At 46.2% G+C, this 27,576-nt stretch overlaps 1 protein-coding gene across 3 annotated transcripts; it reads left to right on the top strand.

The window, feature by feature from the left end:
- Positions 1–138: 138 nt before the first annotated feature.
- Positions 139–27,576, top strand: SCN3B (sodium voltage-gated channel beta subunit 3). Of its 3 annotated transcripts, none has more exons than XM_043482480.1 (7): positions 139–224; positions 1,522–1,604; positions 10,500–10,663; positions 13,807–14,032; positions 19,919–20,057; positions 23,190–23,269; positions 23,627–27,576. In XM_043482480.1, the coding sequence occupies exons 2-6, from the start codon at positions 1,550–1,552 to the stop codon at positions 23,251–23,253; spliced, it is 648 nt and encodes a 215-aa protein (XP_043338415.1). In that variant the 5' UTR covers positions 139–224; positions 1,522–1,549; the 3' UTR covers positions 23,254–23,269; positions 23,627–27,576. The 3 variants fall into 3 exon arrangements, with proteins under 3 accessions (XP_043338415.1, XP_043338416.1, XP_043338417.1); XM_043482481.1 differs by lacking the exon at positions 139–224 and adding an exon at positions 1,007–1,116; XM_043482482.1 differs by lacking the exons at positions 139–224; positions 19,919–20,057; positions 23,190–23,269; positions 23,627–27,576 and adding an exon at positions 14,233–14,720 and having other exon boundaries at positions 1,390–1,604.

Here is a 27,576-nt window from a genome sequence, read left to right as displayed (position 1 = left end):
TTTGAAGGTTCAGGTTTCCCTTCCAGAGATGGGGCGGGGCATTGAAACAGCTGCTAGGACTAGGGTAAGGCTAATAGTTGGGAGACGCCAAGCCATAATATATCTGCTTTTAAACTGGGGAGGGGGGAGTGATTAGAGCGAGAGGACGTTACCCCACCCCCAACAGTACTGTTGAACCGACATCTGGATCACCTCCCTGGGTGAGGAGGTGACTATGGGAACAGGTGCGCCTCACTCTTACCCCATTTCTAAGCAGCGATTATTTTGCTGCGTTCGGTGTGTCCGGAGCCAACTGATCAAGTCTAGACAAAGAACACACCGGGAGAGAAGGAGGGGATGGGGTCGCGAGAGAGAAGCCCGAGTCCTGTACAGTGTACATTGCAGATGACGTCACTGATCATTGCCTGCGAGAGATTTGGCCCTCCTCTTCCCGGAGCTGGAGGCTAGCACGTCTGTGCAGGAAGCCCGAGTGGGGTTGCCTGGGGGCTGTGAATGGGTGGGAGGAGGCGTGCCCCTGCTGGGGAGACGTGCGGCGATGTGAAAGGGAAACCTGGAGACAGACGGCGAGCAGCGAAATCGCGGGGGCTGAGGTGTTTGCGCAGCTCCGAGCTCCGCCCCCGCGCCAGGCAGCCGAGATCGGCCCTGGGAGGGGCACGCCTGTTTGGGGGTGGGGAGTGTTGCACGGAGGGGTGGGTCCGTGGTGGCAGAGAGGGTGGAGAGCCGCCTGCGCATGTCAAGGCTGACTGAGCACACACGGTCTAGGGGGCCTTGGAGAAGGGCAGCTGGTCACCTGCCACCCAGGGTCGGGGCCCGTGCACGATCTTGTGGGCGAGCTCCCGGGAAGGGGTCCATCCCCCTTCCCTGCCGCCCCGCCTCTGAGATCGCCGGCCAAGCAGAAGGTTCCGCCGCCTTCTTTCTAGCCCCTTCGGATCTCCCCGGGGAGCCTCGGCGGGTGTGGACGGTACCGAGGTGGAACGAATTTTGTAGCTCAGACGGCAGCTCCTTGTTGGTTTTGGGTGTATGGGCACGCCCAGTTGGAGAAGCCGCCAGGGCGGATGAAGCCGGCGCTCCTGGGTCTGGGTGGATCCTAGTTGGAGCGTAACTGTTCGTAAGGAGGTGAGAGGTGGATTAACATGGATCCCTTCGACAGCCCAACCGCCTAGAGGCTGCCGGCTGCTCGGTTCCGAGCCAAGCTTTCCGCGACGCGCAAACACAGGAGACTGGAAGTTCCGGGGTGGGCGGGGAAGGCACTGTCCGTGGTGCTGATCCGGATCCCAGCAACGGGCTCTGGGGAGAGCGCGCCGAGCTGCAGATCCGCACCCTCGAACTGGGGCGGTCCGCCACGGTGGCTTGGAGCTGAAACCCCCGCTTGGTTCCAAAACCCCGCAGAGCCTCCTCGGTCACCGGAGCTTGGCCTTTATTTCAGTGAGAAAGTCGCTTCCTTGGGCCAGTTCGTCCCAGAGGGTTTCCTCGAAAGTCTCTGAGAGGGAGCGGTTGTTGACCCAGGGAATCTCTGTTTAGCCCCGGAAGCCACCCGCTGAAAAAAAAGATGCCTGCCTTCAACAGATTGTTTCCCCTGGCTTCCCTTCTGCTCATCTTGTGGGGTAAGTACCAGCACCCTGCCATGCGAGATGCAGATAACAGTAATAATGTTAACAATAATAACACATTGATATCGTTGGTGACACAAGGAGCCCTGGTTGGCTTTCCTCTGTACATGTCTGCCAGACATGGGATCCAGAGGGATTCCATGAGAGCTAGGATTTTGAGATTGGCAAAAGGCCTCCCTATTCCTTTGCTGCTTTATTCCCGAACCTCCCTTGGTGGTTTCCCCACCCTTCTTCTCGTTTCCTGCTAATTACAACGTATTTTTTTTTCCCTTTCCTATTGCTGAAAGAGAATGCTATCACGTTCATTATAAAAAAAAAATTTTTGGTTGTAGTTGCATTTCATTTCTCAATGAGTTCTTCAAATTAATTTTTATACATTAAAAAATCTGAATGTGTGCATTTTGGGAGTGAAAATACTTTAGTTGTTGATCCTGTTTAATTTTAACAAGTAAAACAGGCTTCAGCCATTTGTGGTAATATATTAGATGAATAGGCACCTGGGAATTGCATCTTTTTTCTTTTTCATGAACATGGGGAACTAAGGTGCTTTGGTGTTTGGGGAGCTGGATTTTTTTGCCTTCAAGGATAAATAGGTTCTTGTTTATCTATTGTGAAGCAGTGAGGTGACCTTCTCTCTCCAAATAAGGGAGTCCTATACTTGCAACAGTAAAGCTGAGCAGAGTGGTATTAGAGATGGGCTTGAAGTGGGGTGCCTGCGTGTGTATGGCAGAAGTTAATGAGTCTACATGATAATGTCTGCATGTGCGACTGAGTGAATGCTTTACAGTATTGATGTATATGCCTCAGCATCTGAATGTGTGTGCTAGTTTGTGTTGGAGCATGTTAGCATGGGCATCTGAATGGATTGATGAGGATGTAGTAGTCTGTGTGTGTGTGTGTGTGTGCATGTAGTTGTGTGTAGTTGTGTAGTTATGGGCATTCAGTCTTGCCAACTTAGATCCTCAGGTCAAATATACGTGCTCTGCTGTTGATATATTGCTTGCCATCATCTTAGCTACCTTCCTCCATGCTAAAAATCAATAACCAGGATAATTAGATGTGAGCAAGCCCACTTACCTTACTGAAACTAGGTATGTGGGATTATGCTCTATGATTGGCATGGAACTCATTCTGCCGGTGCAGTGGCAGATATGCTGATGGGAATTGCCTCTTTACCTTATTATCTCTTTATTAAGCCTCCAGGACTAACTCTGGCTGCCAGTGTTATCTGGATTTTGCATGTGACCAGAAGCAGAGCCAAGCTTCCTGTTGAACAAAATGCCTGATGAGACAGGCTGGGAAGGACAAAGAAGGAGAGTAATGCCAGTCCCAAGGGCAGACTCACCGCCATCCATTCCCAGTAGAGTAGACCAGATCTGAACATGAAGCAGACATAATAGGTTGCCAATGATCTCACCTGTCTTGAAGACTAAAGGCTGAGATTTCCTCAGGGGAGGTGAAGACTAGGGACATGAGGCTTAGGAGAGGTTCTTCGGGCTGCGTAAGAAAGAACACGAGTAAAGCAATGACAGGTAAGGTTGTAGAGGAGCTTGGGGTGATATTCTACAAAGCCTTTCTTCCCAAACCCTAATTTAAGTTTCTAATGTCTTTGCCTGAATTCTAGTGGAGGGGAGAGTATGCTATAGTCTAGGATGTTTTGACTAGGACTTACAAAGCCTGGATCAGAGTCTTAGCTCTGCCACTAGCTTTTCGTGTCATAACCTGAGAATATTTGGTTCCTCATATACGTGTATTTGGAAATATGTAAGTCTGAAAGTTAGGACAGATATCTAACATCCTAGCTAACATTTTAGCTGCACAGTTGAATGGTAGGGAAATGATTTACAGAATATTGCTAAAATGGCAGAGTACCCATCTTCCTCTCCAACCCTCAATTCTCCTGCAAAAAAGAAAAAAAACCTTTGGAAGAAGTATATGTGTTACACCTATCCTTGTCCATCCTCAGCTTCTGAGCATGGTTCACCAAGTTGAGAAGCTACAAAAGGGAAAGAGCCACCTGACACCAGTCAGAATGGCCATCATCAAAAAATCTACAAACAATAAGTGCTGGAGAGAATATGGAGAAAAGAGAACCCTCTTGCACTGTTGGTGGGAATGTAAATTGATACAGCCACGATGGAGAACTGTGTGTGTGTGTTAGTCGCTCAGTTGTGCCTGACTCTTTGCAACCCCATGGACTGTAGCCCGCCAGGCTGCTCTGTCCGTGGGATTTTCCAGGCAAGAATAGTGGAGTGGGTTGCCATTTCCTTCTCCAAGAACAGTATGGAGATTCTTTTAAAAACTAGGAATAAAACTACCATATGATCCAGCAATCCCTCTGGTGGGCATATACCCTGGGAAAACCACTCTTGAAAATGATGCATGTACCCCACTGTTCATAGCGGTGCTGTTTACAATAGCTAGGACGTGGAAGCAACCTAGATGTACATCGACAGGTGAATGGATACAGGAGATATGGTACATATATACAATGGAATATTACTCAGCCATAAAAAGAACACATTTGAGTCAGTTCCAGTGAAGTGGAAGAATCTTGAACCTTGAACAGAGTGAAGTTAAGTCAGAAAGAGAAAAACAAATATCATAGATTAATGCATATATATGGAATCTAGAAAAATGGTATTGATGAACCTATTTGCAGGGAAGGAATGGAGACTCAGATATAGAGAATGGACTTGTGGACACAGTAGGGGAAGGAGAAGGTGAGACTAATGGAGAAAATAGCATCAACATATATACAGTACCATGTTTAAAATAGATAGCTGGTGAGAAGTTACTATGTAACACAGGGAGCCTAGTCTGGCAGTCTGTAGTGACCTGGAAGGATGGGATGGGGGAAGGGAATGAGGCTAGGGAGGGAGGGCATGTGTGTATAATTATGGCTGATTTGCATTGTTGTATGGCAGGAACCAAAACAACGTTGTAAAGCAATTTCCCCCCAATTAAAATTAAATTTTAAAAAACAAATTAATTTAAAAAAGGCACACACACCTAAAAAGAGAAAGAGATAGTTCAGGAAACCTTGCCATTAAATGTTAGAGAGAAGGCCTCACTTCACAGATGCAGTCTCATTTTATTTGCATGCAATTCCAGTATTGGAAAACACTTAGCTTAGATGCAGTCACCCTTCCCAAACTGATTTGTCACATGATGCAAATGTGAATGGAATTTTTCCATTCTTTTATTTTCTGCATGAATTGAGCAAAATTCCACATTTCCTTCATTAAAGTAAATAATAATAAATCCACACTTTCCTAGTGCTTTACAGTTTACAAAGCAGTTTTCAAATGAAGATTTGGTCCCCATAGCAATCCAGTGGTGTTAGTCAGGGAAAGTAGTGTTGTTTCCAGTTTAGAGATAAGAAAATAACTGCAAGGAAGGAAAAACTCCTTGCAGAAGTAGAGAACTCTTATCTCATGAGTTTGGTCTTCTGGTGCTTGTTGTAGTTCTTATGGTCACACCTGCTGCTATCTATACAGGATTGCAAGGTGGGCATCTGTCCTCTCATTTCTCTTTGGAGCCACCCTTCCACCCCTCTCCCAAGCCTAGGGCCTTACTCATCACCTCCTGGTATCTTCTCAGCTCTTCCTCTCCAGGTCTAGTCTCCCAGAGTAGAGTCTGTTGTGCTGGGGAATGTTCTCCTCTTTTACCCCAGCAACCCATTTTCATCCCATTCTCTCAAGGCTTTGCTAAGTGACTGGCTAGATCTGATAGACCAAGTCATTTCAGGGTGTTCATATCTACAAATAACATCATTTATTTCCACTTTCTAGAAAGTTTTACTTTCTAATCAAAGGCTTTATTTTCTTAGTACAAAGGAAAGCACTGTAGAGCAAAGTCAAGAGGGGCAATATAACCAAATAAAGAAGAGAAAGATTAGAGGAGTTGGTTACATACACATTACTATCCACTGCTTAATATAGGTGCTGCTAAGTTACTTCAGTCGTGTCCGACTCTGTGCGATCCCATAGATGACAGCCCCCATTCCTGGGATTCTTCATTCCTGGGAGCCCCCAGGCTCCCCCATTCCTGGGATTCTCCAGGCAAAAACACTGGAGTGGGTTGCCATTTCTTTCTCCAATGCGTGAAAGTGAAGTCTCTCAGTCATGTCCGACTCTTAATGACCCCATGGACTGCAGCCTACCGGGCTCCTCCATCCATGGGATTTTCCAGGCAAGGGTACTGGAGTGGGGTGCCATTGCTTTCTCTGATATAGATAGATTATTAATATAGATAGATTAATGCTATTCCTTAGTTAAATATAATCATAGCCAATCTACTCTCCCTTCTCATGTTTCTGTATTATTACTATGGAAACAGAAGAGAAGACCAAATGTCAAGTAATTTGGCCAAGATTATTCCAGGAATTTCTTATTTACAGTCAGCAGGGTGGGTTGAATGTCTACCATATGTATAGTCTTTTCTAGAAATCTAGAGGATTTCATGGAAAGAGAGGAAGTGATATACTGGAGACTCACAGGGTGGAGAAATATACTTTACCTCTGGATGGAAGGAGTTGTTGTTCAGTCACTAAGTTGTGTCCAACTCTTTGTGACCACATAAACTGCAGCACACCAGACTTCCTTGTCCTTCACTGTCTCCCAGAGTTTGCTCAAACTCATGTCCATTGAGTTGATGATGCCATCCAACCATCTTATCCTCTGTTACCCCCTTCTCCTCTTGCTCTCAATCTTTCCTAGCATTAGGGTCTTTTCCAAGAAGCAAGTCTTATCGCAAAGGGCAAGCGAATAAGGATGAGCGGATTTTGTGGCCATTTTTCAATGTCTTTTCTGGGACCTCATGAATTTAATTGACTTCATGAGCAGAGTTCTTTCTTAGGACTTCAGACTGGACTTTGGCAAAGAGAAGGTGATCAGTGGGGCTTACTCTCTGATGATTGGATTACTCAGGGGCATCTCAGAACAAAGAGGGGCTGCTATGCCCTGCTGACCATCCTGACTACATATATTTTGTCTTCCCCCCTTTTACTATAAATGAACCAACAGTGTTTATAGTCAAGGCCAACTCATCCACTTGTTCCCTGAGGGACATCACCTCACACCTATTCAAGGATGTCAGTCCAGCAAACTGCATTTTCAAGCCCAGCAGCTCTATTGCTGTCCTCATCCAAGCAGAACCATTGAACCATCTCTCAGCCTGACCCCTGTACCAGCCTTGTAAGTGTTCTGTTTGCTTCCACCCTGTCCTTCCTCACCTCTTCAGTTTATTCTTAACAGAGCAGTCAGATCGTGTCGTGCCGTCCTTCCACTCAGAACCCTCCAGCACTCACATGTCATTCAAAGCAGAAGCCAAAGTTCGAGTCATAGTCTACAAGGGCAGCCCTGATCCGGTCCTGGTTTATTTCTTCCACCTTGTCTCCTTTCATGCTCACTTGTTTCCCTGTACTTTATTATGTAAAAAAAAAAAAAATCTTGGGACTTCCCTGGTGGTATGGTGGATAGGAGTCCGCCTGCCCCCAATGCGGGTAACACAAGTTCGATCCCTGGTCTGGGAGGACCCCACGTGCCTCAGAGCAACTAGGCCCATGCACCACAACTACTGATCTCTCATGCAGCAACTACTGAAGCCCGCGCACCTGGAGCCTGTGCTCTGCAAGAAGAGAAACCACCGAAACGAGAAGCCCAAGCACCACAACAAAGAGCAGGCCCTGCTCGCCACAACTAGAGAAAGTCCACACGCAGCAATGAAGACCCCGCGCAGCCCCCCAAAACCTTATTTTTGGCTGCATCTGGTGTCTTAGTTGCAGCACAAACCCGAGGCATGTGGGATCTTAGTCCCCAGACCACGGATTGAACCTGTATTCCTGGCACTGGAAAGCAGATTCTTAATCACTGGCCCCCAGGGAAGTTCCTGTTCTCTGTCGTTTATTCTGCTCCTTGCTTTTGCCAACACACTCCCATCCTCAGACTCTCGAGTTGCTTTCTCTGCACACTGTCACGCAGATATTCATAGAGCTTGCCCCCTGCCTTCTTTCCTTCGGTGCCTGCTCCTTGTCATCTTCCCAGTGAGGCACTAATGATCCTTTGTACAGAACACGTTTGTAGAAATTGTCCCATAGAGTTTTCATGGCAAATTTATTAGATATTATTTCCAGCATTTTGTTGATGAATAAACTGAGCCTCAGAGAGATTAAACCGTCTATCAAACTGGGAATTCCCTAGCAGTCTAGTGGTTAGGACTTGGTGCTTTCTGGAGGGACCTGTGGTCCATCTCTGGTTGGGGATCTAAGATCCCACAAGCCACTCGGTACAGCCGGGAAAGCAAAAACACAAACAAAACAAGTCTATCAAACCCTAGCCTTCAGTTGCCCAATGCATCTCCCTCCTGCCTCTATAAGTCTAATTGTACTTTACTTGGAACATTTTCCTATTTTGCTCTGAAGTCATCTTCATTGAACTAACTCATCTTTACCACATCTCATTAAATATACATGTGCCTCAAGACTCCCTGCTACGTGGGGTTTTCAATGCATATTCCCTACACCTCTATCCACTCAAAAATTTTTGCATAGACTAGGATTTCTTTAAAAAAACAAAAACAAAAACAGGCCTATGCTCAAGACTTCAAATTCAGCACATTCTGAAAATGTTTCTGATCAGTTCTCTCTGGATAAGGACCCTCCCCCCTGTTAAAGAGATGACCCATATGCAGAAACATGTGAAATGAATTTGAAACGGCATGGATTTGAGCAAACTCCAGGAGATAGTGAAGGACAGGGTAGCCTGGAGTGCTGCAATCCATGGGGTTGCAGTCAGACACGACTGAGTGACTGAACAACACTAGATATGCAAAAGCAGGAGAGCCTCTTGCAGGCTGCCCAATAAATGCAGTCCCAGCTTGCTAAGAGTTTTAAAACTAAACCAATGACATTTATTTTATCTCAATATGTTAAACTTTATCATAGTGCCTCTAATTTTTAAACTCTATGTCTAAAAATTAAATTTGTTCCCTTATAAGTCAGATATTTCATTTTCACTCAATTAATTGGTCAGTCTCATTTTAAGCTCTGAATAAAGCTTTCCTCTGCTTTTAGAAAGAACTGTTTGCCTATAGAAGAACAGACCGACCATTCACAGTGGACCAATTTTTTAAATGACAGTGTATATTATTTCATTTTCAGGGGCTCTGTTTTTATCATTAATGAAGAGGAAGCCTCAGGAGGGGTTAAAAGTTCTAATATAAAAATCCTTGATGCTCATCTCACTTTTGAACCTTCTGTATAAGATGTAAACTGTCTTACCAAAGAGTCTTTTGCATTCGTTAACAGCTTTAGCACCAGAAAAAAAAATATATGTTTTTAATTGAGCAGGCCTTACTTTCATGTAACTTTTGGATTGGTCAGAATCTATTTTCTCTTCCACAGAAATCTATTTTCTCGTCCTTCAAATATTTGAAGACAGATGTGTTAGTGTCCAAGCTAAGCACCCCCGGCCACCCCGCTTTGTTCTTACCAGACTTTGCCCCAGACCCTCACCATCTTGCTTTCCTCTGCACATGCAAACTTCCTTTTGTACACTGTGACACCCCGAACTGATCCTCATAGTCCAGATTTGTTCTGAGCAGCACAGAGGAACTGTTCCTCCTTTGTTCTGCAGTTACATCTGTTAACACAGCCCACATTTGCACTTGCTTTGTTGGCAGCCACATCCCACTTCTGATTCATTCTGAATTTTCAGTCTGATGGACTTACCGTCTTTAATGGGCCAAAGTTTCTAGGTGGCAGGAACTATAGGTCCAGACCTCCGGGTGGTATGCAAGGCGCCCTCCAATCTGAACCCCCCCTGCAGTGTTTTTCACTTCTACCACTCTGCATTTATTTTTCTGTTTTGTTTTGTATGTTTTTTTATATAGAAATAACTTACATTTAAAAATTCTCTCCCTTTAAGAAATTTGAACATGTTTGTTACTACTCTCTTCTAATTTTTTGGATGTCTTTTCTCATGTGATTCTTTTTTTTTTTTTTTTTCATGTGATTCTTTTATATATTTTTGTGTGTGGTGTGAGATTTTATTGTTTCCTTTTTCATTGGGGTATAATTGCTTTACAATGTTGTGTTAGTTTCCCCCTCCTGATTTTTAATTGTGTCTCTTCTTCTGCATGAAGCATCGCCCCAGTCCCACGGTCAGCTCACCGTTCTCCTCCTTGCCGCTCTACCCTCCACCACGCCTCAGAATTACCTACATTTCCCGTAAAACACAGATACGCTTACATCGCTCCGTGGCTTTGAAACATATGACCCCCTCCTACTGTGCAGTGCATATAGAGGTCCCCACAACATGGGTCCGATCTCCCTTTCTGGCCTCAAGTCTCACCATCCCTGTCTTCCTCTCTCCCCAGCTCAGCCAGGAATAACGCCCCGCCTCTGGGAACAGAGCACATTGCTAGTATGTCAGTCACTAGTCTGGTTTCATGACACTTAGGAGTATGCATTCCCTGCTAGACTATAAATGCCTTTGGGGCGTGGTGAGTGTCTTGTGCAACTTTGTATCTCAGCATCAGGCCTGTCATAGGGTAGATTTCAGCGGACGCTGGTTCAGTGAAGGGGTGCATGCAGTCAATGGGTGGATGCAGAGGTACCCTGTTTCGCACCTACATGCTGAGTCTTTGAGGGCAGGGCCAGATATGTGCTGCCCGCATCCCCACTGTTTCCGGTGAGCCTCTCGGTCAATGCCAGCTCATCCCTTCCGGTCAGGAGAGTGGGAACTTGGGGAACTACTTACATGTGCATGCTATTTTCCAGTGTGTCTCATGATTCTTCTTTCTCTGTCTCTCCTCCCTCCCTCCTTGCTCTCTCTTCCCCCTGCCCAACACCTCCTGTCCCCTCCCTGTCTCCTGGCCTCTCTCCAGTCGGCGTCTGCTTCCCCGTGTGTGTGGAAGTGCCCTCGGAGACCGAGGCGGTTCAGGGCAACCCCATGAAGCTGCGCTGCATCTCCTGCATGAAGAGGGAGGAGGTGGAGGCCACCACGGTGGTGGAATGGTTCTACAGGCCCGAGGGCGGTAAAGATTTCCTTGTATGTCTGACTGCTGACTCTGGCCTTTCCTTTGCTGGCCTCTGCCGTTTTGTGCCTGGCTCCCGACAGTCTAGGAGAATGACGATCTGACAAACACTGGCTCTTTCTTTCCAAAGAGAGACAGCTCCTCTGCAGATAACTGACAGCCTAATGTAGCCCAGCCTCTGGGAAAGGGAGGGAGCCCGGCCAGCTCGGAGTACTCCTGGTTATAAACAGAATAAGGGGGGGAAAGACGTAAATAGTATTTAGAGCCCACTGTGCGTCAGCCATCCCACTAGACAGGTGTTTTCATTTAATCTCTGCACCATCCTACTGGATGGATTAAATGAGTAGAAAAACTAAAGGACCTCCCTGGTGGTCTGGTGGTTAATCCACCTGCCAATCCCTGGTCTGGGAAAACCCCACATGCTGCAGGGCAGCTCAGCCCGTGCACCACATCCCCTGAAGCCCTCGAGCCCTAGAGCCTGTGCTCTACAACAAGAGAAGCCACTGCAGTGAGAAGCCGTCCTCCGCAGAGAAGAGAAGGCCCCGTGTGCTGCAACTAGAGAAGGCCCCTGTGCAGCAACGAAGACCCAACACAGCCAGAAATAATAAATTTATTCTAAAAATTAAAGTAACGCTGTTATTAAATGGAATGGCATAGGTTTAACTCATTTCAGTCTCACCATCTCTTCATCTCACCCCTGAAGTAAGAATGTCAGGGGTGATCAAGGCTGATGGTCAACTGGTACACATACACCAGTGGGTAAAGTGTTTGAGTCATCCCGTAGTGGTTACTTGTGCTAACCCCTCTAGTGGCTTCACCACCCTCCTTCCCACGAGGAACCTCTGACCTCCTTGTGATCTGGGAACTGAGGGATCAGCCATGACCAATGTCAGTCTGACTGGTTGGTGCCAGTGCCAAAACGGTGGTTATGTAATCTGAGTACCAACTCGGGGATGACAGTTATTCACACTTTCATTCTCTCTGGGGCCAGGCTGCGTGGGATTGATTCTTGACTCCACAACTTATTAACTTGTGTCCTTGGACAAATTGCTTAACCTCTCTGTGCCTCACTTTCCTCATGTCTAAAAGGGGATATAAACTACAGCTCCTTCATAGACTTGTTACCAGGACTCTTGAGCTGTAATTTTTATTTCATTTTTGGCTATACTGTGTGGCATGTGGGATCTTAATTCCTTGAAAGTTGTTCAGTCGTGTCCAACCCTTTGCAACTCCATGGACTATACAGTCCATTGAATTCTCCAGGCTAGATTACTGGAGTGGGTAGCTTTTCCCTTCTCCAGGGGATCTTCCCAACCCAGGGATTGAACCCAGGTCTCCTGCATTACAGGCAGATTCTTTATCAGTTGAGCTGCAAGGGAAGCCTCTTAATTCCCTGACCAGAGGTCAAAATCATTCCCCGTGCAGTGAAAGCGCTGAGTCTTAACTACTGGACCACCAAGGAAGTCCCATGAACTACAATTTTTAACACATTTATAATAGTTCTGATATAGGAAACACTATATAAGTGTTTGATTGAGAACACACACAAGCACACATACACATGTGCACATACGCTCTTTGGGATCCTATAGCCCGGCAGGCTCCTCTATCCATGGGATTCTCCAGGCAAGAATACTGGAGTGGGTTGCCATTTTCTCCTCCAGGGGATCTTTCCAACCCAGGGACTGAACCCCTGTCTCACGTGTCTCCTGCATTGGCTGGTGGATTCTTTACTGCTGAGCCACCTGGAAAGCCCAATACACATGCAAACATACACACAAATGAGGCAACTGATCAAAGAAGTTTAGTTAGTAAAGAGAGCTTAGATATGAAACAGGTTGTCTGAGAGCAGATACAAAGCCCTTTTTACTGTGCTGTACTCATCTTCTTACTGTACTCACCTTCCTGGAGGCAAGTTTTTTCTCCACAAAGACCTAATGGAGACAACATTAGGATGAAATTGAATTTTACTTGCTTTTGTCTCTAGCTCTCTTAAAGCTGGGCTCATTTCTAATTCTAGGCTGGACATGTCATTCTGAAGTGTCTTTGCTCCAATCAGGTGCCAGGCCTGGGACAATAGCCTTCCCAGTGCCCAGCTCAGGGCTGACCTTGACCAAGGCTAATGTCCAGGAGCTAGTGTTACAGGAGCCTGGACATCTTAATCAGTGGAGAGGTCCCCATGAACCTCAAGCCTGGTTATGTGCCAGCCACGTGCTCTGCTTCCAGGCCTGCCCAAAGTAAAAAGATGGCTCAGATGGAAGAAAAGAAGCTCTAAAAAATTGTGCTGGAAATACAGAGTAATGGTAATAGAAATTTTTGTGAGGATGAAAACATTCCATATTCGTGCTATCCAACTCAGTAGCCACCAGGTACAGGTGGCCCTGAACATTTGACACGGGGCTAGTGCAACTGAAAAAACAGAATTTTACATTTTATTTAATTCCTAGTAATTTGAATTTTAATGTCAGTAGCCACGTGTGGCCAATAGAGATTAGATGAACTGCACAGCTGTAGAGGGAAAAAAATAGGTATGTCAGAAGGTGGAAGTGTTGGAGAAAAGAAATATGGAGATCAAATCTAACTTCACCCTCAGTGGAAGAGCTGATACGTGCATGTCACTGGCAGCTCTCTGCCCATCTGGGCCACTCGAGCAGCCTGGGTCCCCTTCTTGTGGCCTGGCCACGACTGCCCATGTCCCCTCAGTGGGGATCAACTGTGAGAGTCACATTTGGAGGCCTGACCTCTCAGCTCCTTCATGACAAGTGAAGCTGCCTCTCTGCCTCCATCTCTCTCTGGTGGCCCCAGGGCACATCTTTCTCTCTTGTTCTTTTTCCTGATTCCTTCCAGCCCTTCCTTTCTCTCAGTCTCCTGTAACGTCACTCATCTTCCTCCGTTCTCTTTCTTTCCACCCCCTTTCCTGCCTACCCTTTCCTTCCACGTCCATGTGCCCTGACCCCGCCGTGTGCCTTTGCCCGCCCTGCCTTTGCTCTCTTCCCCGCTCCGCTCTGAGCCTCCACCCCCCTCCCACATTTTGGGAGCTCCTGGTAACATCATCCCCTTCCCCGTGTCCATGCACTATCTAGTCCTTTTCTCTGCCCTGTCCTCACCTCTCCCCGTCTTCTCTCATGGCCCTCCTCCACTGCTTCTCCACGTACAGATCTACGAGTATCGGAACGGCCACCAGGAGGTGGAGAGCCCCTTCCAGGGGCGTCTGCAGTGGAACGGGAGCAAAGACTTGCAGGACGTGTCCATCACTGTGCTCAATGTCACCCTGAACGACTCCGGCCTCTACACCTGCAACGTGTCCCGGGAGTTTGAGTTCGAGGCACATCGCCCCTTCGTGAAGACCACCCGGCTGATCCCCCTCCGAGTTACCGAGGAGGGTAAGGCTAGGGCACAGGCTCTCTTAGGGGAGGGAAGACAGTGGGTCTCCACACAAATGAACCCCTTGAAGAATGCAAACCCCCATGTATTTGGAGTGGTGAGATCTAAAGTTGCCACCACTGGCACGTCTTCCTGGAGTGGCCAGCTTCCAGCAAGCTGCCCGAGAGCTTGCCTCTTTCTGTGTCTTTCCTCAAAGCAGATAGGCTTGGAGATGATAATGCAGGAGTCTTTACCTGGTCCGTGGACTTGCACCCTCAGAGAAAAAGGACAGCCTCCGTGAAGCCTGAAACTGCCAAGTCAGCTCCATCTTCTCTGTCCTGCGTTGAATCTCTGATTCCATGGGCTCAGAGAAATCTCCTGAGGTTCCCTATAGGTCATCTACCCTCCTATCTGTGATCCATACGAACCTCTAAACAGGTGGCGCTCAAACTTCAGCCAGCCTCAGATTTCCCTGCAAGACTTCTTAAACCCAACCTTTCTGATTCCATACACAGAGCCTGAGAATTTACGTGACTAACAAATTGTCAGGCGATACTGATGCTGCCGGGGACCACACTTTGAGAAGCAGTGCTCCAAACCAAAGTCTGACAGTCTTTGTCATCTGTCTCCCTCCACAGTAATCATATGAGCAGCCCCTTCTCCATGTGTGGTGTTCTCACTTCATGTTCAACTGGGAGAAAGGGAAAGGTGTTCAGCTCTCTAGTCTTTGCATTTTTTCATATCTCCCCCAGGTAGTATCTTGTTAGGCTGGGAAGTCCTTTCATCATTTTAACCCAAATGTTTGTTGCGACTGAGTCCAGAATCGTGAAGGTGAACTTAGAACTGTTCTTGTTCTGCTTTTAATAGACTCGTGTTTGGGGCGCCATGGCTCCTCGCCCCTTGCAAATTTTCCTTCAGGTGTCAGAAGAGTGGTATATGCATTTCCGTCTGTGTTTTGTCACCCAGGCAAAAGGATGATGCCATTGTACCTAGCTTTTCCTAGACCATCTATTTCCAGCGTGTTCTCAGCACTTTGGCTGCACCCAAGATGCAGGACGGTGAACAGATGAAAGCTGTGAGGCAGGAGGGGTAGGAGAGGTCACATTAAAGCCAGGCTCTTCCTAGAAAAGGATGCCAGGGATCCTGACTTCCAGGCCACAAGCGTATCATGTTACGGTGATAAAATCCATGAAGCAAAAAGAGAGTGAACTGCAAGAGTGAGCGATGTCATGATTTAGCCATGATTTAGACTGGACTAAAGTGGAAGGTAGGTCAATCCTGGTGGTGCACAGAGATGCTCAGGGCACTTGGCTCAGACCTGATGAACCACTTCCTGTCTGCAAGCCCATCTCTTCTGTGTGCATGGAAGGGCTTGGGCTGAGACCTCCCTAAGGGACCCTCGTCTGTTTACACACCTGTGCTCTCTGGGGGAAGGGAGCCTGGCGCCCTCTGCTGTTCACCATCGGGACTGTCTGCTGGTGGCTGCCAGATGCTTGGAAGCTGTCTCTGTCTCTACCTCCTGTTCTCAAAGGTTTTGCCTCCAGAGTGGTGCAGCCAGTGGAAAGTGTGGCGAAGTGGAGCCAGTCCGCCTGCCGGGCACCAAAGCCAGGCTTGGGTAGGAAGAGAAGCAGAGTAAGTTTGTTATCAGAGCCACCGAGCCCCTCGGGCTCTCTTAGGGCTGGAAGGAAGCTTGGCTTTCTTTCAATCCAGGGCTTCTAGCCAAAGAACAAGCATCGAAATCCCCCAGGGGGCTTTCCTTCGGTGTAGACGGCTCCGCACCACTGCTGCGTGTGTGAGTTCAGTTGGTGTCTGTGAGTTGGCGTATGTGAGTTGGAATGACTACCCCGGTGATTGGAGGGTGCAGCTGTGGTCCCCCATGTTGTGACTGGGGGACAGAGCTCTGAAGAGGAAGACTTTTGCACATGAAGGACCTTAGCGCCAGAAGCAGGACTGCAGTCCAGGTCTTTGCCTCCATTTGCTGTATTTCCACTGTGTCTTTCCACCCCCAGCACCATCCCATTCTCTGCCACTTTTGCTTTCTTCCCCACCCGCTGTGGTCCCTTGGCAGCCCCCTCCACTCCTACCCCAGATATTCACTGCTTTCATGCTTACCCCGCTCCACCATGATACACCTCCAAGTCTGCTCCACCCCCGTGGCCCCAGACCCTCTCCCTTCTCTCTGCTCAAGCTGGACTGACCCTCATCTCCCAGCTGTAAGATAGAAATTTTTCTCTTCACCTAAAGCCTAATGAAGCTACTAAGGACAGCTTCCTACAGTACAACTGCTGGCTATTGCATTTTAAAAAATTATGTATTTTTCACACAGACTCAGAGGCCGCACAAAATGTGGGACCTTAGTTTCCCGACCGGATCCAAACCTGCTTCCTCTGCCTTAGAAGGCAGATTCTTCACCACTGGACCATCAGGGAAGTCCCTGATTTCTGCACTTAAACAGAGACTGGGGACTTCCCTGGTGGTCCAGTGGTGAAGAATCTGCCTGCCAATGCAGGGACACAGGTTCCATCCTTGGACTGGGAAGGTTCCACATGCTGAGGAGCAACTAAGCCTGTGCACCAACAACTACTGAGCCCACGCTCTAGAATGCTCGAGTCACAACTACTGAGTCCGAGTGCTTCAACTCCTGAAGCCTGTGCACGCTAGAGCCCATGCTATGCAAAAGAAACCACCACAAGAAGCCTATGCACTGCAACTGAAGAGTAGTGAAGAGTAGCTCTCAGTTCAGTTCAGTCGCTCAGTCGTGTCTGACTCTCTGCGACCCCATGGACTGGAGCACGCCAGGCCTCCCTGTCCATCACCAATTCCTGCAGCTTACTCAAACTCATGTCCATTGGGTCAGTGATGCCATCCAACCATCTCATCCTCTGTTGTCCCCTTCTCCCACCTTCAATCTTTCCCAGCATCAGGGTCTTTTCCAGTGAGTCAGGTCTTCACATCAGGTGGCCAAACTATTGGAGCTTCAGTTTCAGCATCAGTCCTTCCAATGGATATTCAGGACTGATTTCCTTTAGGATGGACTGGTTGGATCTCCTTGCAGTCCAAGGGACTCTCAAGAGTCTTCTCCAACACCACAGTTCAAAAGCATCAATTCTTCGGTGCTCAGCTTGCTTTATAGTCCAACTCTCACATCCATACATGACTACTGGAAAAACCATAGCTTTGACTAGATGGACCTTTGTTGGCAAAGTAATGTCCCTGCTTATGTTTTCTAGGTTGGTCATAGCTTTTCTTCCAAGGAGCAAGCGTCTTTTAATTTCATGGCTGCAGTTACCATCTGCAGTGATTTTGGAGCCCCCCCCCCAAAAAAAGTCTCTCACTGTTTCCACTGTTTCCCCATCTATTTGCCATGAAATGGTGGGACCAGATGCCATGATCTTAGTTTTCTGAATGTTGAATTTTAAGCCAACTTTTTCACTATCCTGTTTCACTTTCATCAAGAGTAGCCCTGGCTTACCGCAACTAGAGAAAGTCCATTCGCAGCAAGGAAGACCCAGCGCAGCCAAGAAAGAGAGAGAGAGAGAGAGATCGGGTGCTTTAAGTTGAGCACATTGCAAATCAGGCTGTAGCCAGCCCATGGGAGGACATTTGATGTGTATGGCATTCTCCTGTGCCTCTAGCTCCAGTTAGAAAACCTGGGCGCTCCTATAACACTTGGACGGCTTCTCTGAGCTGAAGGTCATGGCTGTGGCTGTGCTGTGCTTTTAACGCGCAAGGCCGTGGGGATGACTTGGGTCCTATGAATAACCGAGGACTGTGAATCTAATTTGCTGCCAAGAGCTAGCAAAGGGAGATCTGAGTGCAGCCTTCCTTCCCACTAGGAAGGAATACATATCAGGACATTTGGCATGTATCATGTTTTATTTATTTTTTAATTAAAAAAAATTTTTGGCTGTGGCTCACAATTGTGGAATCTTATTTCCCCGATCAGGAATTGAATGCCAGGCTATGGTATTGAAAAGGCTGAGTCTTAACTGGACCACCAGGGAACCCCCGATCATGTTTTAATTGTCATTTTTGTTGGTTAGGAAACATGGAAGATCAATATTTATTTATATTCTTTCATTCAACAGATACTTATTAAATAATTCAAGTATTCCAGGATTAGACAACAGGCTGATAATTCAGAAATAAATATATTCTTAATAAGCACACAGTCAGTACAGAAGAGCGATAAATACATCACAAAACAACCTGGGAAGTGTTGTAATGGATGGAAAAGTGCCTGGAGAAGGACATGAGTGATAATTCTGCACGAGAAGTTGAGGAAGGCTTCACAGAGGTGGTGGCTTCTGTGGAGCCTAGAAGAATCTTTGGGAGATTGAAAAACAGGAGACGATGTTGGCACAGAGGTAGCAGTGGGGTGTGAGATACAATCTAGGAAGAGGGAAGAGGAAAAAGAAATGTTCACAGATTCCAGAAGACCACAGCGTGTATAAGTAGAGAGGTTTTTCTGTCCAAGAGAATGGAAATGAGGCAAGGAAGTCTTCATGGTGAGTGGTCTTGAGCGCCCCTTGAGCGTTAATTGAGTCAGATCTCTGTCCTGAGGGAGATGTAGAACGCTGAACAGTTTTCAACAGGGATACAGCGGAATCAGATCTGTGTTCTGAGGTCTTCCCTGGTGGTCCAGTGGCTAAGACGCCACACTTCCAATGCAGGGGGCCCGGGGTCTGATCCCTAGTCAGGGAACAAGATCCCACATGCTGCAATGAAGACTGAAGAGCTCACATGTTGCAACTAAGACCCAGCACAGCCATGTAAATAAATAAACATTAAAAAAAAATAATAATCTGTGTTCCGGAAGTAGAACTCTGAGGACAGCTTGGTTAATACACAGAATTCTCCAATCCTCATTTCTGTTTGGATTTGGGATGACCTGAAAGGAAGCTGAACTGGGGGCGTCCTTGTTTCTAATCCAGACTTGCAGAGAGCATGGCCAGACTTGCAGACTTGGGTTGATGGCACTGGCCTTGTCCCCATTTTCTGATGCCCTGTGTCTCAGGATAAGACACTCTGCCACCCCAAGTTCAGAGGACAGAGTCCGTAGACCTAGGACCTGCACAGACCTCACGCCTGTGCAGACTTTCACATCACCCAAGATATTATTTTTAAAAATTTTATTTGTTTACTTATTTTTGTCTGTGCTGGGTCTTTGTTGCTGTGGACTTTTCTCTAGTTGTGGTGAGCTGGGGCTACTCTCTAGTTGCAGTGCACAGGCTTCTCTTTGCAGTGGCTTTTCTTGTTGCGGAGCACAGGCTTTAGGGTACGCAGGCTTCAGTAGTTGAGCACATGGGCTCAGTAGTTGCAGCTCCCGGGCTCTAAAGCACAGGCTCAGTACTTGTGGAACATGGGTTTAGTTGGTCCAAGGCATGTGGGATCTTCCCGGACCAGGGATCAAACCCGTGTCTCCTGCATTGGCAGGCGTATTCTTTACCACTGAGCCACTAGGGAAACCCTTACATCTAACAGATATTCTTAAATACTTTAGACGATGTATGGTGTGAATTCTTATCCTTACTTTACAAATTGAGAAGCCGAGACTTAAATCAGGGAAATGACTATTCACACACCAAGAAGGAGGAAAATGGGGACTCAGCTGTGTGGTGTATCTCATCCAGTTCTAGGATTCCTTCCACTGCTCTGCGACTTCTTCCCCAACCCATCCTTCTTCTCTCTCATCTCTCCCTCCAGAGCATATGAAGAAAGTTAGTGAGAAAGCTGACAGACACAGGAGCTGGAGGATATTAAACCTCTTTGATAACTTCTCAAGTTCCTTTAGACCATTGCTTATTTAAGACGCACCTAAAAATAGGCTTCACACATCTCGAAACTCAGTGACAGCTCTGGGTTTGTTGGATTGCGTATTCTGAGTCTCATTCTCCCCCTTGCAGCTGGAGAGGACTTCACCTCTGTGGTCTCAGAAATCATGATGTACATCCTCCTGGTCTTCCTCACTCTGTGGCTGCTCATTGAGATGATATATTGCTACAGGAAGGTCTCGAAGGCTGAAGAGGCGGCCCAAGAAAATGCGTAAGTCCAAAGATGCCAAAATAGGGATAACCTGCACCTTCAGAGTGCTTGCTGTCACGGGTGAGGTGGTGAGCGATTTACACAGTCCTCTAGTTTCCCTCACAACAACTTTTAAGGTAGGCAGCTTGCATATACCCATTTTACAGATGTGAAAGTTGAGCCTGAGACCATTTGCCCCAGACCATTATAAGAAGCAAAGTAAAGTTTGACTTCATGCCTTTCACTCTTAGCCACCAAGTAAAGCCCATCAGCTGCCACCACAATCCCATAAAACTGCATTTTTATGACCATTTTCTAGATGCTGAAGCAGCTCACAGAGCCTAAGTGGTTTGCTGAGGCTGCACCTCAGCTTGAGGTGGAGAGGAGAGGCTGGAATTTGAACCAAAGCCTGTCTCATGTCCATGCTCTTCCCATCACATTCAGCTGTTTGCTGTAAACCACAGAGCTCATCAGGCTACCTGGGCACTGCCCTTTATTAGCTAAGGAGCTCCAAACATGTTCTTTCCCCTGGAGCTTGGCAGCGACCGAATATCCAGAGAAGGACTCTGCCGCTTCAGTGTTCAGAGGGTGCCCTGGCCATTTTCACCAAGGCTCCAGTATATGGAGCAAGTGATGGGATCTGAGGGGTCAGTTGGCCTGTCATTTGGAGAGAGAAAAGAGGGAAAATAAACCTCACAGATGTACATAGCTGAGGTGATAATCAAAACTATAGGCTACTGTCACCTGGAAATGCTTGATAAGATAAAGTACCATTTTTCATGATATCTATCATCTCGGGAAAGTAAAAAATTACAACTGACCAAGATATAAAGATGGAAAGAAATGATATGCTGGGGAGGTTGTCATTCCTGGTGACCTAGGCGATCAGATTTTAGTGCTTGAGCATAGTTAAGTGGCCAAACCTGGACAGGAAGTCCCACACTTGGGCAGGAAGTGGCCACCCTTGGACAGGAGGTGCCCACAGTTGGGCTGGCACAAGAAGCAGTTGGAACTGAGGTCACCAGAAGAGCTAGGATCCTCAGAGGGTTACAACTCGTGCAAAGTATTGATCACAAAATAATCAGTGCACCAGCCCAGGAACAGCCAAGGAAACATATCTACTTGGCCTGACTCCAAGTACAGTCATAAAAGATTCTTGAGAATTGACAACCACGAACCTGCTCTCACAGTGTTTGGGATTTAAATTTATACTGCCCACATGAGCCAGAAGCCTCTAAGCTGAGAAAGTCAATAAAAAAATTAGTCCCCAGACAGTGATAACTGTGTAAAAACAAATGAAAAACTATCCTGAAGGGACTCACTTTCAGTTGAGGCTTAATAGTGCTCTTCAGATAAAGCACTGCTGAATCTGATTCTACAATCTGATCCAAAACTAAAAGACACAGCAGGAAACGATTCAGCATGAGCAAGAGAAATAACAAATGGCAGGATTAAATCCCAGGAACTTCAGACACAAGAAGGATCTGGTAAAATACAGAAAATAAGTTTGTTTGAACGAATTAAAACAAAAAGAGGAGGAACCAAAGCGTAAGATTAGAATCAGTTGCTAAGAAAAAGGATCAAGCAGTTCTCTCCCAGATTAATCTGCAAATGCAGTAAAATTCCAATCACAATACCCACTGGATTGTTCAAGGAACTCGATAAACTGATCTTAAAAGTCATACAGAGGCCCAAAGGCTAAAACTAGTTTTAAGCCAGAGGATGGCCAGGTAGTAAATATTTTAGGCTTTGCAGCCTACTGAGGGTCTCTCCACCTACTGTTCTTTCATTTTGTTTGTGTACAACCCTTTAAACAAGTAACAACCATTATTAGCTCATGGGCTATAGTTTGCCTATTTCAAAGAGAAAGTTTTGGGGAAGGATAAAACTCTTTCTATCAGATACAAAGGTTTCTTACAGAGTTGGACTGACATAGACATACAACACGGACAAACAGAAAAGGCAGAGAGCCCCCAAAAGGTTAATGCCTATATAATAATAATAAAACCCCATTGGAACTTCCTTGGTGGTCCAGTGGCTAAGACTCCAGGCTCCCAATGCTGGGGGCCTGGGTTCTATCCTTAATCAGGGAACTAGATCCTACATGCCACAACTAAGACCTGGTGCAGCCAAATAAATAAAGAAAGAAAATAAATAAATAAATAAATATTTTTTAAAAACTGAAGGAAGAATGAACTGTCCAGTAAATGGTATAAGGACAATTCTTTATCCATATAGAAAATAAAACAGACTAAACAAAAATAAGTTGTGAGAGGATTTCAAGACAAAATAAAATGTAAAACTATAAAATTCTATTAGGGAACGTAAGTGCATGCATGCTATGTTGCTTCAGTTATGTCTGGCTCCTTGCGACCCCATGGACCATAGCCTGCCAGGCTCCTCTGTCTGGGATTTTCCAGGCAAGTGCAGTGGGTTGCCAAGCCCTCCTCCAGGGGTCTTCCCCACCCAAGGATCAAACTTACATCTCTTATGTCTCCTGCATTGGCAGGTGGGTTCTTTACCACTAGTGCCATCTGGGAAGCCCATAGGGGATATAAGAAAGTTATCTTTATTACCTTAGAAGGTAGAATTTCTTAAAATACAAAAGACACAAATCAGAGAGGGGGAAAATGATAATTTTTATTATACTATAAGTAAAGACAATCAACAGACTGGGAGAAGATATTTTCAGGACATGAAACCATCAAGAAAAAAAGATAAATATCTCAGAAGAAAGCCTGGTAAAGCAAATGAACAGTCATATCATGGAAGTACACACCCACATTGCTTGTAAACTTATGAAAAAGATGCTCAACATCACCAGTAGTCAGGAAAATGAAAACATCTATAAAATACAGTTTCCCATCCATCAGTTTGGCTGGTTTAATCTAACAGTACTAAATCTTAAGAACAGTGTGGGTAAATGAGAAGACTCGTGCATTGTTTGTGGAAGGAAAAAAACAAAACTCTTGATTCTACTCTGCTGAAAGGGCCATTCTTCTTTTCTCTTGGGTAACACGGTCAGAAGGAGATGCAGAGACCTCCTGTTCTAGAGGCATCCTTGTTTCTAGGCCCTCACTCCTTCCCTTTTCCTGTGTTTCCACCTCTGAATACAAAATGCACTGATATTCTTCCCTGTCTGTCCTCCAATAGGTCTGACTACCTGGCCATCCCCTCGGAGAACAAAGAGAACTCTGCAGTCCCTGTGGAGGAATAGAAGGGGTCAACTTGAGGTGATGTATAGGGGAAGAAGGGGTAGATAAGGAGGCAGGTGCACAAGTGACCTTGTTGCGCACAAACCAAGGTGACTTGAGATTTGGTCCTTTAGATTTCTACTCTACATAGAGTCCCCATCCTCAGGGTCCATCTTAAAGTTGATGCCCAAGTCATAAAGTTCTGTGCGAGGTTCAAGTCCTTCAAAAGGTGAATTGCTTTGGCCTGAGTGTTGGGGGCAACTTGAATTCTTTACACACAGTGACAGAAAGTAATTCCCCTTCTCTCTCCTATGTAAGGATCGTGGATTAGGTCAAAGTCTTTGGCTGGTATAGACTAGGCTGGCAATTCTCAGTGAGCTGTTTTATCACTGGTAGGTGGCCTGAACACCGAAGGGCTGGCTGTCCCAGGTCCAGTGATGTCAACTGCATCAGGAGGGTGCCCCAGGGACCACATCGCTTCCCTTCGTGCATCCATCCTTTCAGTTCATTCTTCATACATCCTCTCACCTCTGAACGTTCACCTCTGCCTTGCTAACTCCATCAGACCTCTACACACCTCAAGACTTTGCCAGAACTGAGAAGCCAACATTTCTACATGACTCAATCTCAGCCTGCCCTCATTTTCAAGCAAGCGGCTCCCATGCCAACTGGACCCCTCTCCTGTGCTCCATTCAGCTTAGAACATGTGCTGGAGGTGGACATGTGCATCGGCTCCCTCTGGCTAGAGCCAGCTTACTCTCCCATTGCTGCGAGTGAATAGATGTCTTCATGGAAGGAAGCGGGAGTGATGGATTTGGGTTAAAGCAAGAGTGTCATGAAGTGGGATTTCTTGAAGGAGACTTGGGAAGTCATACAATGTGTTCATGACCCTCCTGGGGGATAACGTGTGTGTGTCTTCCCAGGTGAGCACACCAACTGAGACAGCTGGGTGGTAGTGGGCACTGGGAGTGAAATCTCAAAGTTCCTCTCAAAATTTCTGTGGATCAGTATTATCACGCATTTTATAGGAGGCACCCGAGACTCAAGACAAGACTCAACTCTAAGGGACCTTAATGGATAAACTGAAGCAGATGTAAGCCCAAGGCACTGCCCACTTTACGCTTCCCGAGATGGGATAATTTTGTGAAAAGACTTCGAAATTGAATGTGGCCATGGCCTTGTTTCTTTCATAAGCACAGAACTGGGTGGATTACCTGGCTGAGGTGAATTCTGATTCAGGTAACTAGAAACTGGCCAGAAAGGCAGAGAGAAGGACGTGAAGTAGACTTGAAAATTCCTTTAGTGAAAAGATTTGTGAATCTGAGACATCTTCCTGAAGGACAGTGGATCTGGGAATGGTATTGAACTAAGAAACGTGTTTTTAGTCTGAGATGGATGATGGCAAATGAGTGAAGTGAGAGGAGGGGGGCTAACCTGGGAATTCATAATGTCCAGGGTTTTTTTTTTTTCCCTAGGTGTTAGAACACATGAACACTGCAGAAATCTTAGTCAATATCTCATATTTCACTTTGAATGGCTGGTTACGTGTGATGTCCTTCGGCACTCTGTGATGGGAGGGGGAAGGATGCTTTATGGCGGTGGGGGTGAGAAGATGCAATGACTGGGATCTGATGAACAAGATATCCCCCAGATCAGGGGGAACTTCTTGGGGGGAAGATCCTGCTCCCTTGGCCTTGGGTCTCACCCGAGAAACTCAGTTCATCTCTCCCATCCCAGGGAAGAGTACCTGAAATAAGTCCTTGTTCACATATTTGAGTGTTGGTTTTGATTGAAGAAAACATGTTCCATAAATTCAAGGCCCTTCTCATTGGTAATTTCCCACACAATCCCTCTGAAATAGGGGACAGAATATAGATTTTCCTTACTTTATACTGAGGAAAATAGGTCTGGATTACTGTGAGGTTTTCCCAGTCATGTGGCTGGTGCATAGAAGCTCCTTTCGACCATGCATCTAAACTATGATCTAGAGCGCACATTTGCCTTTTTTCCTTTTCAAAAGCCCAATTCAGGTATTCCCTGAGTGAATTTTAATGAAGTTGAATGGTACCTCTTTTTTTCTTATTTGTCCTTGCAAGTAATCTTCTCCTAATTTCTCAGCTCTTCTTATCTTTAATATTTTATTAGGTTATATGATTTACCAAGCATTTTAATTTCAGTTATCTTATTTCTCCTCCATAACTAGCTCTGCGAGGTGGATACTGCAAGTACATTAACAAATGAAGGAATGGGCTGCCTGAGGCTGACAAGCTTTACCAAATCATAAGTTCATACAGGTGGTAATGAACTAGTATCTGGAGAATGAATGAACCTGGAGAACTAGAATCCAGGTCTTCTGAGCTCCCTGCCCCACTCTCTTTCCATGGAGACCACAGCTGCTTCCTTTCCTCTCATCTCTTTACTTCCACCTAATCTTTGCCTCTCCCGCATGTCCTGTGATATTAAACATCTCTAATCCCTAGGCCCACTCAAGCGCTCCTCTACCACTTGGTTTCTTGAGCCATGCTAGAAACGTGTTTTCACAGCCTATCTCATTTTGCTTTTCCCCTTTTCGTTGGTTTGTACCCCATTATTTCTTCTGAGTTGCAATTTAACTCCTTCCTGGGAGACTTGATCATGACTGTATATCCACAAGATACTGTGATCACCAGCCTACTTCAAATCCTCACCCACTTCCCATTTCACCACATATCCCTACAAAGGACTCAGATAAATGTGCACTGCTCTGAAAGTTTTACCTGGCATGCTGTTCTTATTAAAGGGCTTAGAAATGTTCTCAAGGGCTATCATCACTCTAGGAACCCCATCTGTTGTGTTGGTGCTGGATATTTCCCATGACTGATCCTTAATACCATTCACTCATGGCCAGTTAGGCTTGGTCTGGTTTTCCCTTTCCCTAACAGCCAATGAACTTCACTGCTCCACTTGGTTGGCCCTATAAGCTCCTCGCCCTACTGACTTTTACCAACAGCCCAGCCTTGCCTCACAGCCCCAACTCCTGTGTGGAAATAAGCTTGACGGTCTGTTCCCGTATCAGCCTTTATTTTCAGTCCATTTAAAAGCATTATCCTTCAGCGTCACCACCCCTCCAAACACACACACACCCAGATTTCTGATTCTCTGAGTTTCCGGTTTCTCCTTAGAGGCCAAACTAGAAATGTTAGTAGGAATTTTTCAAAGCAAAAATAGGCTGGAAATACGTTATTGAGCTAAGAATGGTTAACAAAACAGATAGCTCCTTTTCTTCCCCCCAAATTACTACATCAAAAAGGAAAATACCCATCTCAGAATGTGACAAAAATCAGAGAGGAAAGACCATATATCTTGGCAGGAAGAAGCAAGGAGCTAGATATGTTTCAGAATATATCTTGGTTCCCCTTCCCTTGGGGACCTTGGGCTTCCCTGGTAGCTCAGATGGTGAAGAATCTGTGTACAATGCAGGAGACCACGGTTCAATAGCTGGGTCAGGAAGATCCCCTGGAGAACATAATGGCAACCAACTCCAGTATTCTTGCCTAGAGAATTCCATGGACAGACCATGGGGTTGCAGAGTCAGACATGACTGAGTGCCTAACACACCCCTTCCCAAGTTAAGTGGAAATGGAAAAATAAAAAAGCACTGTCTTCTCCCCTCCTTTTGTAAATGAAAAACCCCTCACCCTGTGAATCTTCCTAGTCACTGCAAATGTATCCACATAGTATAGTACCTGGGGCATCATTATGCCCATCATCCATTCATTCTGCATTTCAGCACCCACTCTGCATTGAGTACCAAGAGAGACCCTGAGTGTGCCCTGTGCTATTAGGTTTTTTTTTTTTTTTTAAGTCATCACTCAGGCCTTTCCTAATCTCTAAAACTCCACCGTGGTAGATGATTCATGTCTAGCTCCCCCTCCCTCTCCTTGAGTCTGCGGTAGGACCCAGTAGATGAGCACTTGAAGCAAGTCTGAGTTGTAGATCAGACTTAATCCCTATCATAGCCCAGCTAAGCCTCAAGGCTGGTGCTATTCTTTTCTTCTCCGTTTGGCAAGAGGTGCGGCTGACTGGCAATGTGTGTGACAGGGAGGGAGGTGCTGAAGGACGGGTGCTCGTAGGTTTGTGAAGCAGCCTCACACACCATCAGCAAACGCGTGCAGCCGTGGACCTGATGGAACTTGTCACCACGTTATCAGCTTTGCGTGGCTTTTTCTTGATTTTCCACAGCCAATCTTTCCCTGAACTCCAGAAATGTTGTTCCTGACCACTCAAGATTTCAACAACCTAATGCCTGTTGGTGGTGTTTTCCAGTAAACTCCTTGTTCATGTCAATAAAGTGTCTTTAAACACGG

Source organism: Cervus canadensis, chromosome 11, assembly GCF_019320065.1.
Source record: "Cervus canadensis isolate Bull #8, Minnesota chromosome 11, ASM1932006v1, whole genome shotgun sequence".
NCBI classification, from domain to species: domain Eukaryota; kingdom Metazoa; phylum Chordata; class Mammalia; order Artiodactyla; family Cervidae; genus Cervus; species Cervus canadensis.
This window is presented reverse-complemented; position numbering and strand designations above follow the sequence as displayed.